This window comes from Saccharomyces cerevisiae, chromosome XIV (assembly GCF_000146045.2).
Source record: "Saccharomyces cerevisiae S288C chromosome XIV, complete sequence".
NCBI classification, from domain to species: Eukaryota; Fungi; Ascomycota; class Saccharomycetes; order Saccharomycetales; family Saccharomycetaceae; genus Saccharomyces; species Saccharomyces cerevisiae.
Window position 1 is genome coordinate 569,777 of NC_001146.8, and position 16,530 is coordinate 586,306.

Here is a 16,530-nt window from a genome sequence, read left to right on the forward strand (position 1 = left end):
GCGTACGTGCACTGTAGTCCCATCTAACATTTTTACAATCTGGACTAAGAAAACTTTTATAAATCACATTGCCAATGCAAAAAAAAAGAATGGTCTCTAGCGGGATCGAACCGCTGATCCCCGCGTTATTAGCACGGTGCCTTAACCAACTGGGCCAAGAGACCACTGTTATCTGTTTTCCACCGTCCCTCCACACTACCAAACCAACGTCACTACTGTGTGCCAGCACCACCGCTCATTATCCCTGTGCCACAAAACTCAACTTACACTGTCATTCGAATTTCCGGCAAACTCCGACTGAGAAATGTTCGTACTACTTCCTTTCTAGGGCACATTGAGGAAAAACTCATTGAATGCACCCTTTACAAATCTTAATATCTCTGACGTTTGTATTGTATTAACCAAGCAACCCTCCCTGTGCAAGTAGAAGCCCTGGATCCTTTGTGGTCGTAAAATGAACAAATACCAATAAGACGAAAACAAAAACAAAAACAAAACGACATAGCAACAATGCGGAATTATTTAAGGCTGGCACTCTTTCCGCATGTTTATCACAATTATTTCCACTTTCACTTAAAACCTTGTTTAAGCTTGGCCTACACCACAGGAAAAAAAACCATCCGATCTAATCTTCAAATATCAATTTGAGGTTGAAAAAATTTGCTAAAGCGTTGGTCTAATTTTGTTTTTCGCCCACATAATGTCTACATCTTTCCAGGAGTTCAAGGCCTTTTGCAACAAGGTTGGGCTAGACTTTCAATGGCTTAATTTGCAATCCTCCAAGTCTGTTCCCGAAAGCGGTTCCTCTGAAGGTTTCTCAGCCGTCAGTGATACCGTACAAGAAAACATCAGACCAGCTACGGAACCACTTAACGTCAACCAGTCCAAAGATCCTGTCAGCAACTTTTTTTATGATGTCAAGAATGCTCCGCTCTGGAACGTGTATAAGAGGAATCATTCCGGTCATTCTTCTACTGAGGCTTGCTCTGGAGTAAGTTCAGGGCAAGCGTCAAAAAACATACCCGAGGCAATGGTAAAAGAGACAGTCCTTTCTAATCACGACAATGTCACCATAATAAACGAATTACTGCCAACGTCTTCTGCCATGCACCAGGAAGAAAGCACCGCTATGACAACCTCCTACCTCTTATCCCACTCCGTAAATGATAGTTGCAACGTAATGCTTTCTTCCTCCTCCCACAACCGTGCTATGCTCCCACCTTCTCTTGTGCAAAGAAATAACGCTACCACATCTCCCACAACAGACTCTGCGTCAGAAAACAACGAATCGGTACCCTCACTAACCTCATCTGTTAGCACATCCTCATCAGTTTATTCGTCATGGAATCCTCCTCATTCTCCCCACATATCGTCATTTCCAGACGGCAATTTCGCATCGCTTAACGCAGAAGTGACTTGCTTTGATTTCCGCCGCACCAAGGACTCCAGAACAAAAGAGACGAATGAATCTATCATTCCAACTGAAATTTACTGCCCAATAAATTCCACTGATCACCACAAACATTATCCAAGCCAAAAATCTAAACAAGATGCCTGCGCTCCTGCTCCCCGCAATCAAAATATAAGCTGCAGCGTCGGGTCCGCAGCGGAATTTTCCCAGTCTAACCACACGTTGACTACTGTAGTTCCTTCATACATGCAACAGTACCTTGACAGGCCACAGAACTGGTTTGAAAGCAAAATGGGAAAATACTGTCCACTCTTTCTGAGAAGTACAAAGAACATTGACTACGATTCCCTCGAATTTAAATTTGAGCGCAAGATGATAGCTGTTCAATACCTGCTTTTAGACGAACAATCTGAGCCCAGAAGGTACTACAATCCCTCAAATAAAAGTATTCCATTCTGGAAGAGACCCTTCAACTTCGATACAATGCCCAGCTACGACCAACTTATGGAGGAAGCAGAGTGCCGTTTTTATTCATACCAATACAAATACGAAGGTTTCCAGAGGATTGAGCCCTACTCCATTTTTTGTCCCTGGAAAAACACACAAAGAGAAATAGATCTGGTTCTTGATCACATTCATTTTTCTCTCGATGTCGGCGAGAAGAAGTCTTTAAACCGAAAAGGAAACATCACTCTCGATACTTTAGACAGTAAGGTCGATCCTAACATTCAGATCAAGCCGTATCAGATTTTTCCGTCCAACAACCTAGTATACGAAGGCTTACCGCATCCCGCCGAACAATCCTTAATTTTGAGTCCTGGCACCTCCCTCATTGAGAGGGCGTTTCAGGCACTGATAGACATATGCAAGGAATCTATTCCACCTTCTAATGACTGTACTACCCGCAACCATAATAGCGCTCCTCAGCTTACCGTGCCAGAACCATCTAAACCATGCCGGCTACTACTTGTTCGTGAGTCTCGCACAGCAACAGAACTAGAAACTAACAAAAAGCTCTGGCTCCACTCACAGAGAAGGAATATCGAAGTGACCGTACCAATGCATCCTTCTGAGCATGGGACAAAAAGCCGGTTACGAAAATGGCTCTCAACTTTTGTACATCAGTGAACCGTCAGAAGTTCCGATAGTTCGAACTGTTTGGCACGGCTGACGAAATACTTTTAACGAGCAAGTTAGTCTACACATAACTTCGTACTTACCACCGTTTTCTTCTGGCGCGCCTCTTCAAGTAGACTACCACTTCCCTCTTGTAATAGTTGTTATATATGTTTTCATAGTCTGATTTAAATTTTACGCATATTCATCAATTAACCCAATGCACCAAAAAGGCGGGAAAGAAGCAGTAAAGCAAAGGCCTTTGCCAAGCCTTCTTATCGACAGAAGCAGCCTCAAAAGGTTCCTTCGAGAGCGGCGCGCGTATTTATTCACATCGCGAATCACTGGACCCTTAAAATAAAGGCGCCTATTCACGACATCTGCCACAGAAACAACTGTTCAGTTATCCTAGCAGCAGTTTTTGCACAACGGTATAAACCTGTACAAAACTTTAGCAAGGTTTTTTAACAACAAAAGTGCTTGAGGGACACAACACAAACTATAGAACAGACACTGTTTTCCTGACACTGCTTTCCTGACAAGAGACTCGTTTCTGAATTATTTTTTTTTTCAAGCATCTTTGTTTCGCTGGAACCATTGAGTCTTTTCTTCCATTTTTAATCTTTATTCTGCCTCCTTTCCTAAACACAAGTTGATACAACGAGGCTGTCAATAGCAAGAGCGTGCGCGAGATCATGCTTTACTCCAGAGAATCAAGGACAACCGTCCTTTTCCTTGCGTTGGTTACCTCCCTAACCGTACTTTGTCACTCGGTCGATGTAACAACTGTATTTACTACGTCAACAATCACCGAAATCACAACTGTGACTGCCGCACCGCAACCACAAAACAAAGCGGAAACCGCTTTGAATACTGCTACTAACATAATTCAAACCATGCAGTTTCTTTTCAACTGCGCACCATTTAAGTGGAAGGGTCCTTTGAAAATAACTTCTTGTGCGCTGAACTTTATTGTCCTACTACTCACCGCTTGGGGCTATCTTCTGAAGTATCTGCAGGAAAATAAGCTGAATAGCGATGCTGATATGGAAAAAATGGTAGGACTGGGATTTGGGGAAATGGTCGGCAGAATCTTCGGAAAGGGTGTCGGGAAAGCTTTTACTAAAATGGATATCACTCAGAAACTAGTGTACCCGTTCGAAGGAAGCAACCGGCAGAAATGTCTACTCATGACCGTCGGAGAAAACTCGATAGTGCCATTCCACGATTTGTTTACAGAGATATGCTTTGACCAGTACACTCTGGACTCGCTATCCCACCACAACCATGGGAGTATTTCGATTTTAGATGCTGGATCAGTGAGCGCCTTGGGGTTCGCGGATATTTCATCGAAAATGCCCTCTGTAAGCGAACTATACACACTTTTTGGAGATTATACGATAGAAGTACTGGGCGGCATCACTAAACTGGCTTCAACTCTTAACAGAGAGGACTGGCAGGGGGAAAGAAACGGGTTCGCGGTTTTATCGAGAGACCGGCCTAACCAGACGTTACTAAGCGTCCATATGTACTCTTCAAGCTTGCTATAGATGGAGCTGCTCCTGGCTGTACACACCATACACCAACTTACCCCTACATGTACATAGTATCTGTCAGTATTTCACTTTAATAGGTATTAATAAAAATTTCAATCTGTGAACACTCAAACCTGTTTCCCAGTAAAAATATACAGCGGCATTGAGTCTTGCGGCTCGCCAACTTGGAAGCAGCCGGGAATGATACTACTGCAATGGCTTTTTATAGTACATATCGACTTTGCCAGCTACATAAGGGAAAAATTAATGTCTAAAAAAAGCGCTTACATCCTTCTTGCAATTGCAAGATTTGGAACGCACAGTACGTACGCTGCGCTACGGGATGAGTATTTATTGATCTGTAAGCGTTTGATTATTAGACTATGCTATCAATATTTTTGATGACGCGGGTAAAAAATAGCAGACAATTCCCGCCAGATGGAAAAAAAGCTGGGCTTTAATTCAAGGAATGGAAATAAAAATAATTTTGCGTGAGTTAACTTGAGAGACAAGAGAAGGAAATACTTAATAATGATACTGGGAAAGAAGATTCAATTGAAGACAGTAACTAAATAATACTTTCTAATTTTTGAATTTGCTACAGTTCGGCTTTTTATCTACTCTCTTCTGGATCAATTTTTCTTTTTCATCTAAAGTTTAAAAGGAGATGGGTTTATATCAAGCAAAGAATGATGAGGGAAGTGATCCGAAAAGCAGCAGCAAGATTGACGATTTGATAGAAAATGAGGCAGAAATCATACGACTAATCAAGGAAGATGGCAAGTTACTGATAGACAATGGCGATGGTAGAGATATCCATAACATAATTCAAGAAGACAAGCTCCTCAGTGTAGAATTTAACGAAGTACTAAAGCGATTTCACGGGGAAGAAAAGTCAGATATTCCTCGGAAGGAGTTTGATGAAGACGAGGATGACGGATATGATTCTAATGAGCACCATCAAAAGACTATAGAAGTAATGAACACACTAAATCACGTCATTAATAAAGAGGTGATTCCTCCCGAAAACTTTAGCCACGTCGTTGGGGAGATATACCGTAGCAGTTTCCCACGACAAGAGAACTTTTCGTTTTTGCATGAAAGACTAAAGTTGAAATCCATCTTGGTACTAATTCCGGAAGAATATCCGCAGGAAAATCTAAATTTTTTGAAGTTAACGGGTATAAAATTATATCAAGTTGGAATGAGCGGTAATAAGGAGCCATTTGTTAATATACCGTCTCATCTACTGACAAAGGCACTAGAAATCGTGTTGAATCCTGCGAATCAACCGATACTGATACATTGTAATAGAGGCAAACATAGAACGGGGTGTTTGATTGGTTGTATAAGAAAACTACAAAATTGGTCGCTAACGATGATTTTTGATGAGTACAGACGTTTCGCATTTCCGAAGGCCAGGGCGCTTGATCAGCAGTTCATCGAGATGTATGACGATGACGAAATTAAGAGGATTGCTAGTAAAAACAACTGGTTGCCTCTACAATGGTAATATGTAGACAGTGATTACCTTTACGTAACTAGTCTCTTCGAAAATGATGTTTATTGATAATTATTATACATGGTTTCTTGCCGGTTATAAAATTACGTATACTATCTAAGCATCTAAAAATTAGCCCCGCAATTATGTCTGTAAACGATAAATTACAGCATATATACCCTCCTCATGTCGTTAAAAGCATTGCGAATAGATAGATGAATAATGTATTAAAAAAGGAGATGTTTGTATGATGTCCCCCCAGTCTAAATGCATAGAAAAAAAAAAATTCCCGCTTTATATTCATGATCTTTCACCTCTTAGTCTTCTGGCCAATTTGATATCCTTCTTTTGGATAGTAACACGCTTAGCGTGAATAGCAGCCAGATTAGTGTCTTCAAACAAAGAGACTAAGTATGCTTCGACGGATTCTTGCAAAGCACCGATAGCAGAAGATTGAAATCTCAAGTCGGTCTTGAAATCTTGAGCGATTTCTCTGACCAATCTTTGGAAAGGTAACTTTCTGATCAACAGTTCAGTAGATTTTTGGAATCTTCTAATTTCTCTCAAGGCAACAGTACCTGGCTTATATCTGTGAGGCTTCTTAACACCACCGGTAGATGGGGCGGATTTTCTGGCAGCCTTGGAGGCTAATTGTTTTCTTGGGGCTTTACCACCAGTGGATTTTCTAGCTGTTTGTTTAGTTCTGGCCATTGTGGAGTGTTTGCTTGGATCCTTTAGTAAAAGGGGAAGAACAGTTGGAAGGGCCAAAGTGGAAGTCACAAAACAGTGGTCCTATATAAAAGAACAAGAAAAAGATTATTTATATACAACTGCGGTCACAAGAAGCAACGCGAGAGAGCACAACACGCTGTTATCACGCAAACTATGTTTTGACACCGAGCCATAGCCGTGATTGTGCGTCACATTGGGCGATAATGAACGCTAAATGACCAACTCCCATCCGTAGGAGCCCCTTAGGGCGTGCCAATAGTTTCACGCGCTTAATGCGAAGTGCTCGGAACGGACAACTGTGGTCGTTTGGCACCGGGAAAGTGGTACTAGACCGAGAGTTTCGCATTTGTATGGCAGGACGTTCTGGGAGCTTCGCGTCTCAAGCTTTTTCGGGCGCGAAATGCAGACCAGACCAGAACAAAACAACTGACAAGAAGGCGTTTAATTTAATATGTTGTTCACTCGCGCCTGGGCTGTTGTTATTCGGCTAGATACATACGTGTTTGTGCGTATGTAGTTATATCATATATAAGTATATTAGGATGAGGCGGTGAAAGAGATTTTTTTTTTTTCGCTTAATTTATTCTTTTCTCTATCTTTTTTCCTACATCTTGTTCAAAAGAGTAGCAAAAACAACAATCAATACAATAAAATAATGTCCGGTAGAGGTAAAGGTGGTAAAGGTCTAGGAAAAGGTGGTGCCAAGCGTCACAGAAAGATTCTAAGAGATAACATTCAAGGTATCACTAAGCCAGCTATCAGAAGATTAGCTAGAAGAGGTGGTGTCAAGCGTATTTCTGGTTTGATCTACGAAGAAGTCAGAGCCGTCTTGAAATCCTTCTTGGAATCCGTCATCAGGGACTCTGTTACTTACACTGAACACGCCAAGAGAAAGACTGTTACTTCTTTGGATGTTGTTTATGCTTTGAAGAGACAAGGTAGAACCTTATATGGTTTCGGTGGTTAAACAATCGGTGGTTAAACAATCGGTGTTTGAAATTATTTTCATGCCTTTCAAAAAATAAAATAACGATCATTCTATTGGGAATATAATAGAACCTTATGTATGCATTTTTCGGTTTTTTATTATTTCATGTACTATATATATTAAAAATAAGTCTCAATAAAAGAAACTAGTTTCCGAACTGTCTTAGATAGTCTTCCCTTATGTGCTCCTCCATTTCATTGCCGTTGAGTGCTTCGACGTGGCGTTCGTGTCCCCTCTGTTGGTTAAGCAGATTTACCCAAATATTTACGCAGAAACCCATGGAATCCTCAATTTCACGCTTTTTCTTGGGACATCTGCACCTGCAGCCACACCCAAATTCCCTTCCCTCGTCGTAGGCCGCGTTTTTACGTTTGAATTTTGAGTCACTGGCTAAGTAGGAGAATTCCTCATTCCCCATGGCATTATGTGGACAATGCTGTATTGTGGAGTGTCTATATCCGATGTCTCTAAAATAGTGTACATCGTCCAAATCCAGAGTTAGCGACAATCCAATAGAGTGAACAGGAGCGTCCCCCCATCTTTCCTTCCAAAATCCACCACTTTTCTCCAAATATTGAAAAAAACTGTTGTAAATGTCATTGTCGAACACGCTTAGCCGCGCAATCTCAAAATTACTCCAGAAATGGCATAGATTGTACTCTTCATTGAAAAATTTGTCTTCTACGATATGCTTCCTAGAGCGAGCCTTATGTATCAAATTCATTATTCCCTCTTTGTCATCATTTATCTGTTGGAAATCATCACCCTTTTTCAAAAGCTGCTCGATGGCTATCTTTTCGGATATCTTAGCCTTGGCCTGAAAATCATAGTTGATCCAGTCCCGTAACTCCGGATCATCGGATTCAAAAATGTCGTAATCCTTTGTAAATAGTTTCCATAATGACCCAAGCGTAACGCCTTTTTGACTGATAAAGCTTTTAGTGTGTCTAAACAAATTTGGGACTGTCCAATACAATTCGGGGATGATGATCGTAAATCCATATTTCTTATTAGTTCGGAGCATCTCCAAAAAGGGATCGTAGGTAATATCACAGAAAAACTCAACATCGGGTTCCAATCTCCAATACCATTCGTACTTCTGTACTAGCGGGTGCTTGTAAAATAATCCTGAATAAAACCGGCACATCTTATGATATGATTCTAAGTTTCCGTAAAGTATGCTTCTATCACCTTGATCCTCAATTGCGTTGTAGAACTCGAACGTATCCTTTACGTCACTGGGAAAATTCCAAGATATCTCATCGATAGTGCCAAATTCCACCAGCGCGCCCACTGTAACATCACGTACTTTTGCTTTGAAGTCCTCTTCAAACGGCTGGTCATTTAAGAACACATATGGATAGTGGAACCACTGATTGAAATGCTCTTCTATACTGTTGATAGTCTTGATAACATCTTCTAGCTCCCCGTTCCTTGTTAGCATGACAAACGAGGCATTCTGCTTGATGTACGATGGATTCAACAAATAGTCCTGAGTATTCACACAATTCGAATAAAAGGGTCTGTCCCTCTTCGTCGCAAGATCCATCTTGGAAAACGGAAGAAAATTTCCCATAGTTCCGTCTACGGATGCAGGCTCAGATACAAGTACCACATACATGGTTATGACGAAGGCAATCAGGATGCACGTCGCCGTAAGATTGCAATGGATACATCCCAGAAATGCATTTATCGTCCTTCTTATTAGCAACATCTGCTACCTTATGACGATGTGCCGTATTGAGACACATTTATTGATGACACCTCCATTGAACAAGACTATTTGTGCACGGAAGCACTCATATCTACTACTTCGCATTTTTTTGAAGACCCTTTCTCGAATGCCTGCCCAAATTTTTCAATTTTCTTGGCATCATCCACACACCGCATGCTTAAAGTGTACTATCCAAAAAATGAGAGAAAAAGCAAATACCTAAAAGCACCCCACCTCTTCCATATCCCACGTAATGGCAATTGGCATATATGCTCGGCAAGGGAAATTACTGGTCGTAATATAGTGCAACATGCAACTTGCCAGGCGCACTATAGTCACATCTTATTATGTTAGCAGTTGAGCTCCAGCTTTGACTGCACTTTAGCTTAGTTGCAACTTCGCCCCTCTGTTGGGGGCTGAAAAGTACATCCGCGCATTTAACAATTGCTAAGCTATCTTGAATAACATTATACTAATTAATATCTATAGAAGCAGAATGTCTACTACGTCGAGGACCCTACCCCTGTATTTGTGCCTTGCATGAGCGAGCTATATATCAGCGATACGTTTTTTTGTTTTCCTTTCGACCTTCTTGCCTACCCTCTCACTTTTCCCACCTGAATTTTTTTTATCATATTAGTCCGATATTGAGTTTATAAACCTTGTGAAGTGCTAGATAAAGTACAATCAAAAGAGCAGGCAATAGCCATCACAGCAGTTTAGTACGATTATACACTCTGAACGCGAGTAAAACTAGGTTGTATTTTTAGTCTCGATTGGAAGTTTCGTCAGACAGTACAAGGAAGATGTCATTCAGCAACGGAAATATGGCTTCCTACATGACTAGTAGTAATGGAGAGGAGCAAAGTATAAACAACAAAAACGATATAGACGATAACAGCGCTTACAGACGTAATAATTTCAGGAATAGTAGCAATTCAGGATCACATACGTTCCAATTATCGGACTTGGACTTAGATGTGGATATGAGGATGGATTCCGCCAATTCATCGGAGAAAATATCAAAGAACCTTTCCTCTGGCATCCCGGACTCATTTGATTCTAACGTGAACAGCTTGCTGTCTCCGTCAAGCGGTTCTTATTCTGCAGATTTGAATTACCAAAGTCTATACAAACCAGATCTTCCACAGCAACAGTTACAACAGCAACAGTTACAACAGCAACAGCAACAGCAACAGCAACAACAACAGCAACAGCAGAAGCAAACACCAACTTTAAAAGTCGAACAATCTGATACATTTCAGTGGGACGATATCTTAACACCTGCTGATAATCAACATCGGCCATCCCTCACAAACCAGTTTTTATCTCCAAGATCTAATTACGATGGTACCACTAGGAGCTCGGGCATTGACTCCAATTATAGCGATACAGAATCAAACTATCATACGCCTTATTTGTATCCACAGGACTTAGTTTCTTCACCTGCGATGTCTCACTTAACCGCGAATAACGATGATTTTGACGATCTTTTGAGCGTCGCATCTATGAACTCAAATTATTTACTGCCCGTAAATTCACATGGTTATAAACATATTTCAAACCTTGATGAGTTGGATGACTTGCTATCTTTAACATATTCAGACAATAACCTTTTATCAGCATCAAACAACAGTGATTTCAACAACAGTAATAACGGAATTATTAATACCGCTGACACTCAAAACAGTACCATTGCCATTAATAAAAGTAAAGTCGGTACTAACCAAAAGATGTTATTGACTATTCCAACTTCTTCCACACCTTCTCCTTCCACTCATGCTGCCCCGGTAACACCCATCATTTCTATACAGGAATTCAATGAGGGACACTTCCCAGTTAAAAACGAAGATGACGGAACGTTACAACTAAAAGTTCGGGATAACGAAAGTTATAGCGCTACTAACAATAACAATCTACTTCGTCCAGATGATAATGATTACAACAACGAAGCTCTCAGTGATATTGACCGCTCCTTCGAAGATATCATTAACGGTCGAAAATTGAAACTTAAAAAATCAAGAAGAAGATCTTCTCAAACTTCCAATAATAGTTTCACTAGCAGGAGATCCTCGAGATCAAGAAGCATATCTCCCGATGAAAAAGCTAAATCTATAAGTGCAAATAGGGAAAAGTTATTGGAGATGGCAGATCTTTTACCATCCAGTGAAAATGACAATAATCGGGAGCGCTATGACAATGATAGCAAAACTAGCTATAACACCATTAACAGTAGCAATTTTAATGAGGATAATAATAATAACAATTTGTTAACAAGTAAACCAAAAATTGAATCGGGCATTGTCAATATTAAAAATGAACTAGATGACACTAGCAAAGATCTTGGCATACTTCTAGACATAGATAGCTTGGGCCAATTTGAGCAGAAAGTTGGTTTCAAAAATGATGATAATCACGAAAATAACGATAATGGCACATTTTCTGTTAAGAAAAATGACAATCTAGAAAAACTAGACAGTGTAACAAATAATAGGAAAAATCCTGCGAATTTTGCTTGTGATGTATGTGGTAAGAAGTTTACAAGACCTTATAACTTAAAGTCACACTTAAGAACGCATACAAATGAAAGGCCATTTATTTGTTCTATTTGTGGTAAGGCGTTTGCACGTCAACATGATAGAAAGAGACACGAAGATTTGCATACAGGTAAGAAAAGGTATGTATGCGGTGGTAAGCTGAAGGACGGTAAACCCTGGGGTTGTGGCAAAAAGTTTGCAAGAAGTGATGCTCTTGGTAGGCATTTTAAAACTGAAAGTGGTAGAAGATGCATCACTCCCTTGTACGAAGAAGCCAGACAGGAGAAATCGGGACAAGAGAGTTAATTATTTTTGTTTTTTTAAGCTTTGAATAGGAATTTTTTTTTTCTATATAATAAATATGTAATTTCATAATGACAGTGTAGAAATTATGGCTAATCTAATCCATGCAAAGGTATTATTTGGTTATTGTTTTTGTAATGAAATAGTATAAAACAGTGATATTCTTACGGATTAATAGTTTTTACGCCCGTCTGAATTTTCTAAGCTGCCGAAAATAATGGCAAGTAACAAAAAGTTATTGTATGAGGATGCGTTTTACGTGGCAAAAGTTTTGATGCCAAATAGACAAAAGTAGCTCAATTCAACATGACCTCATCATCTGGTGTTGATAATGAGATTTCCTTAGACAGCCCGATGCCAATTTTCAATGAGAGTTCTACTTTAAAGCCAATTAGGGTTGCGGGTGTAGTAACAACAGGGACAGATCATATCGACCCTAGCGTACTACAGGCATACTTAGATGATACTATTATGAAATCCATTACTTTGGGGCAGCTAGTGAAAAATGCGGATGTGTTAAATAAGAGATTGTGCCAACACCACATTGCCTTGAACGCCAAACAGTCGTTTCACTTCCAAGGCAATACATATATCTCCGATGAAAAAGAAACACATGATGTGGTGCCTTTGATGGAAGTTGTTTCACAATTAGATATATTACCTCCTAAAACGTTTACAGCGAAGACAGGGACAAATTTTGGGAACGATAATGATGCAGAGGCTTACTTACAATTTGAAAAACTAATAGATAAAAAATACTTAAAGTTACCTACTAGAGTCAATCTCGAAATTTTGAGAGGTACAAAAATACACTCCTCCTTTCTATTCAATTCTTACTCTTCTCTTTCTCCCCAATCAATTCTAAACTTGAAAGTTTTTAGTCAATTTTATAATTGGAACACAAATAAAGGATTAGATATTGGGCAAAGAGGAGCAAGACTATCTTTGAGGTACGAGCCACTGTTCTTACATAAACTATTACACAATCCGCATTCTAATGAAAGTCCCACGTTATTTCATGAGTGGTTTTTAGAGACCTGCTGGAGATCCACTAAGATATGTTCACAAGGCACTAGTGCGCCCTATATGTATTCAGGTACAATGTTATCTCAAGCAGGCGATCAGTTAAGGACAATTTTGGGTCATACATTCGTGCTGGACAAGAGAGATCATATTATGTGCCCTACTAAGGGTTCGATGTTGAAGTGGAGTAATGAACTTTCGCCTGGAAAGCATTTAAAGACCCAATTAGAATTGAACAGTGTAAAAAGTTGGATGAATGACGACTTTATTACTTTTTCTACTACCATTAAAACAGGATATCTAAAGAACTTATCCTCACAACAATCCTTGCCTGTACATATATGTGATAAGTTTCAGAGTGGTGGGCCCAGCGACATTCGGGGGTTTCAAACATTTGGGTTAGGCCCCAGAGATTTATATGATGCAGTAGGTGGTGATGCTTTTGTTTCCTATGGTCTTAGCGTATTTTCTCGATTGCCCTGGAAAAAAGTTGAAAAGTCAAACTTTAGGTTACATTGGTTTTTTAATGGGGGTAAATTGGTTAATCATGACAATACGTCGTTGGGTAATTGCATAGGACAGCTTTCAAAGGAACACTCCACATCCACAGGTATTGGTCTTGTACTAAGGCACCCAATGGCAAGATTCGAGCTAAACTTTACTTTGCCTATTACCGCTCACGAAAATGATTTGATAAGAAAAGGATTCCAGTTTGGTCTTGGTCTGGCATTTTTATAAGAATACATTCCTTTTAATGTCAAGGTGAAGCTATCGCCTAGCTTCCCATTCAATATTTTTCATATGTTATATAGCAACATATTCTATAAAAGCCTCACTAATAGCTGTGCTGCACGTATGGTAATTAATTCCTGATTCAGAGAACTCAGAAATCCAATACGTTTGCCTTAAAATGGAGGAGCAACTTTTTCTGTGCTAAAAGTTGCCGCTCATGTATTGAAGGCATAATAAAAGAAACCAAATAATTTGTAGAACAAAATGGCAGATAATTGTGCTAGAAGATAAATACTTATATATCGCACCATCGTTATTTTGAGTTTTCTTTTAGTAGTTCGTGTGATTGCAGCAATGCGATCTTTATCCTCAACCTCATTTCACACAAAATCAAGACTATGATGCTGTTCAATTTTACTAGTCCGTGTCCACTTATATATATGCAAAAGTATTATCAAACACTTTAGAAAAGGAAGAAAATGTTTTTGAAATAAGCCAACATGTTCTAGTATTTTAACTTGGGGGGCGTTTAATATTTCTGTTAGTTTATCAATTTGGCCTGCCATAAGAATTTCTGACAAAGGTTTTGTGGTTGCACATACTCTGAAAAATGGGGAAGTTTGAGCCACGGTTCACCCATCTTGAATGTGTGTTATAAGTGGGCTACTGCAGTAGACCAAATTGAAAGGATTTTTTGAACACTGGAGAAAAAAACACTAGGTTCGATTCTTTAAATTTAATACATGTCAAGGTCCGACCCAGCTTTCCACCTCAATATCAAAGCAATTTTTAATTATGCATTATAACGGTACCTATTCTCAATATGTCTTGACGTTCCAATATCATGTTAAACAAAGGTAGTCAAGGACGAAACATTTCCAAAACGGATCATCACCACCATAATGATTGAATTTACAGGCTTAACGGTTTTTAAATTTATTCTTCGCATGATTAAATTGCAGATGCTGGTCTAAGATACAAAGTATGTAGCAGAAACTTTATCCATTGTTCGTGGTACTTGTCCCAATGATCGTATAATGTAATTTGCTCTTGAATCGTATCCATAACCTCCTCAAGATCTACAAGAGATTCTGCCATAAAACGATTAAAAGCTATTTGAACAGGAGAACTAGAATTTTTAGGATCTCTGATGGCTTCAGAAGCCGCAGATGCTAACGATGATCCTTTGGTTGGTTTCCCATGAATGGAAATCGTAATGAATAAACATGCAACAGCGATAATATGAGGAGGGTAAAGCAAATGAACATCATTTATATAACTGTCGTTGATTAAGGACCAACAGTTTTGTAGATCATCTGACGATAGTGTTATTTGAAATGGCGGTTGCTTTAAGACTTGAACAATTTGCTTTAAGGATTGATAAGGGTGGTGGACAATTAAGTAACTTTCCAATTCTTCTAGTAAGTAGAACTCAAACTCAGTAACTTTAGTAGGGTCAGGAGGAATAAATTCGGGCCATAAGGTACGGGCTTCACTTACCAAAGTTCTGATATATTGCGGGCATTCTTCAACTTTGCATGCTAAATATACACACGTAGTAACCAGCATATATAGGTTTATTTCTCTAACTGAAGCCTTTATTAAAAACCTTGATAGATAAATATGTGCTGTAGCCAGTGCATACTGTCTTATATTTAGTCTCCTTCCAAGCTTCATTATCAGGAAATAGCAGTAGATCCTTAGATTATAATCTTTATCATAGTGTAAGTCTCGGTGAGTTATTGGTATATTCTTTGTGATGGATTGTTCGATGCCGTTTTGCTTCGAATCCATTACAATATTCAAACCTTGAGGAAACAGCTGGCACTCCAATAGCCATAACTTCTGCCTCTCTTTAGCCAATGATGCCTTGGTATATTGCCAATGATGCCTTTGTGTAGATGTCCAGAAGCTCCCCGACATGTCTAACTTTTGAGATTCAGATGCCTTATCGCTCTTCAACTAAAGTTTGAGAGGGCATTTTTTGTTCGAACAATATGAGTGCTAACAAGGTTGCTACCACATCAATGAACTCTACTCCTGTATGAACCCTAATTTTCCTTCATGAAAAATGAATTTTCGATGTTTTTCCGTGGATTTTATATTTTTTCAAATATATAAAGGAGTAAGAAAATAACTTTGTTTATCCTATGTTGCGGTAAAGAACTAAATAGTGGTCTTCACCTGTTTTCTAATTTCTTCTCGTTTAAAGTTCTTCAATCCATGACCAAAGAATCGTCACAAATCGAAGCTTACAAAATGGAGTAAAATTTTTTTTACTCAGTAATATGCTTTGGGTTGAAAGTCTCCCACCAATTCGTATGCGGAAAACGTAATGAGATTTAAAAATTTTAAATTGTTTAAATCAACTCATTAAGGAGGATGCCCTTGGGTATTCTGCTTCTTGACCTGGTACCTCTATTGCAGGGTACTGGTGTTTTCTTCGGTACTGGATTCCGTTTGTATGGAATCTAAACCATAGTTATGACGATTGCTCTTTCCCGTGCTGGATCGAGTAACCCAATGGAGCTTACTATTCTTGGTCCATGGATTCACCCCTTTTTATTTTTTTAACAGTTTGTTGTTTACACTACTTTTTAGCAGTGTAAAACTTTTGCATAGTTAAATATGCCGAACTGATCTAATAAAAAGTCTGAATAACTCAGATGAGTTATTTATTGGTAAACTTGTGTAAGAAGAAGATGGAATAGTGAATAATTCATCAAATGATGAAATACCAATGCAACAGAGTCAAGCTCTGAGTTTCAAAAAGAAACATGGACGAGATTGCTTTTTTATTACTGACCATGATTATTCATTACTTACCATTGTTCCTCATTCTATATAATTGATTGGGCACCACGTAAATTCTTGAGCCTTTTCGGTAGTATTCAATCGCAATATGGGGTAGTTTACGGAAGTGCTGTAAATGATGTCT

The 16,530-nt window shown here is 39.2% G+C and overlaps 9 protein-coding genes and 3 non-coding genes across 12 annotated transcripts; 8 read left to right on the forward strand and 4 right to left on the reverse strand.

Moving 5' to 3' along the window:
• Positions 1 to 90: 90 nt before the first annotated feature.
• On the reverse strand, positions 91 to 164 carry YNCN0012C. The gene has a single exon. It is a non-coding gene; the product is annotated as a tRNA-Ile (tRNA).
• A 536-nt stretch (positions 165 to 700) lies between these two features.
• On the forward strand, positions 701 to 2,539 carry YNL034W (uncharacterized protein; the record flags this gene model as incomplete). Its single annotated transcript, NM_001182873.1, has 1 exon — positions 701 to 2,539. One exon carries the CDS (start codon positions 701 to 703, stop codon positions 2,537 to 2,539), a length of 1,839 nt encoding a protein of 612 aa, NP_014364.1.
• Positions 2,540 to 3,222: 683 nt separating this feature from the next.
• YNL033W (uncharacterized protein) lies at positions 3,223 to 4,077 on the forward strand (the record flags this gene model as incomplete). Its single annotated transcript, NM_001182872.3, has 1 exon — positions 3,223 to 4,077. The coding sequence occupies one exon, from the start codon at positions 3,223 to 3,225 to the stop codon at positions 4,075 to 4,077; it is 855 nt and encodes a 284-aa protein (NP_014365.3).
• A 652-nt stretch (positions 4,078 to 4,729) lies between these two features.
• On the forward strand, positions 4,730 to 5,575 carry SIW14 (putative tyrosine protein phosphatase SIW14; the record flags this gene model as incomplete). The annotated part of the gene is made up of 1 exon (NM_001182871.3): positions 4,730 to 5,575. One exon carries the CDS (start codon positions 4,730 to 4,732, stop codon positions 5,573 to 5,575), a length of 846 nt encoding a protein of 281 aa, NP_014366.3.
• Positions 5,576 to 5,863: 288 nt separating this feature from the next.
• Positions 5,864 to 6,274, reverse strand: HHT2 (histone H3; the record flags this gene model as incomplete). Its single annotated transcript, NM_001182870.1, has 1 exon — positions 5,864 to 6,274. One exon carries the CDS (start codon positions 6,272 to 6,274, stop codon positions 5,864 to 5,866), a length of 411 nt encoding a protein of 136 aa, NP_014367.1.
• Positions 6,275 to 6,950: 676 nt separating this feature from the next.
• Positions 6,951 to 7,262, forward strand: HHF2 (histone H4; the record flags this gene model as incomplete). The annotated part of the gene is made up of 1 exon (NM_001182869.1): positions 6,951 to 7,262. The coding sequence occupies one exon, from the start codon at positions 6,951 to 6,953 to the stop codon at positions 7,260 to 7,262; it is 312 nt and encodes a 103-aa protein (NP_014368.1).
• Positions 7,263 to 7,428: 166 nt separating this feature from the next.
• Positions 7,429 to 8,997, reverse strand: KTR5 (putative mannosyltransferase; the record flags this gene model as incomplete). Its single annotated transcript, NM_001182868.3, has 1 exon — positions 7,429 to 8,997. One exon carries the CDS (start codon positions 8,995 to 8,997, stop codon positions 7,429 to 7,431), a length of 1,569 nt encoding a protein of 522 aa, NP_014369.3.
• Positions 8,998 to 9,803: 806 nt separating this feature from the next.
• Positions 9,804 to 11,840, forward strand: CRZ1 (DNA-binding transcription factor CRZ1; the record flags this gene model as incomplete). Its single annotated transcript, NM_001182866.1, has 1 exon — positions 9,804 to 11,840. One exon carries the CDS (start codon positions 9,804 to 9,806, stop codon positions 11,838 to 11,840), a length of 2,037 nt encoding a protein of 678 aa, NP_014371.1.
• Positions 11,841 to 12,143: 303 nt separating this feature from the next.
• SAM50 (SAM complex subunit SAM50) lies at positions 12,144 to 13,598 on the forward strand (the record flags this gene model as incomplete). Its single annotated transcript, NM_001182865.1, has 1 exon — positions 12,144 to 13,598. One exon carries the CDS (start codon positions 12,144 to 12,146, stop codon positions 13,596 to 13,598), a length of 1,455 nt encoding a protein of 484 aa, NP_014372.1.
• Positions 13,599 to 14,543: 945 nt separating this feature from the next.
• SSN8 (cyclin-dependent protein serine/threonine kinase regulator SSN8) lies at positions 14,544 to 15,515 on the reverse strand (the record flags this gene model as incomplete). Its single annotated transcript, NM_001182864.3, has 1 exon — positions 14,544 to 15,515. The coding sequence occupies one exon, from the start codon at positions 15,513 to 15,515 to the stop codon at positions 14,544 to 14,546; it is 972 nt and encodes a 323-aa protein (NP_014373.3).
• Positions 15,516 to 15,810: 295 nt separating this feature from the next.
• On the forward strand, positions 15,811 to 16,150 carry NME1. The gene has a single exon (NR_132251.1).
• A 163-nt stretch (positions 16,151 to 16,313) lies between these two features.
• On the forward strand, positions 16,314 to 16,399 carry SNR66. The gene has a single exon (NR_132252.1). It is a non-coding gene; the product is annotated as an SNR66 (small nucleolar RNA).
• Positions 16,400 to 16,530: the final 131 nt, after the last annotated feature.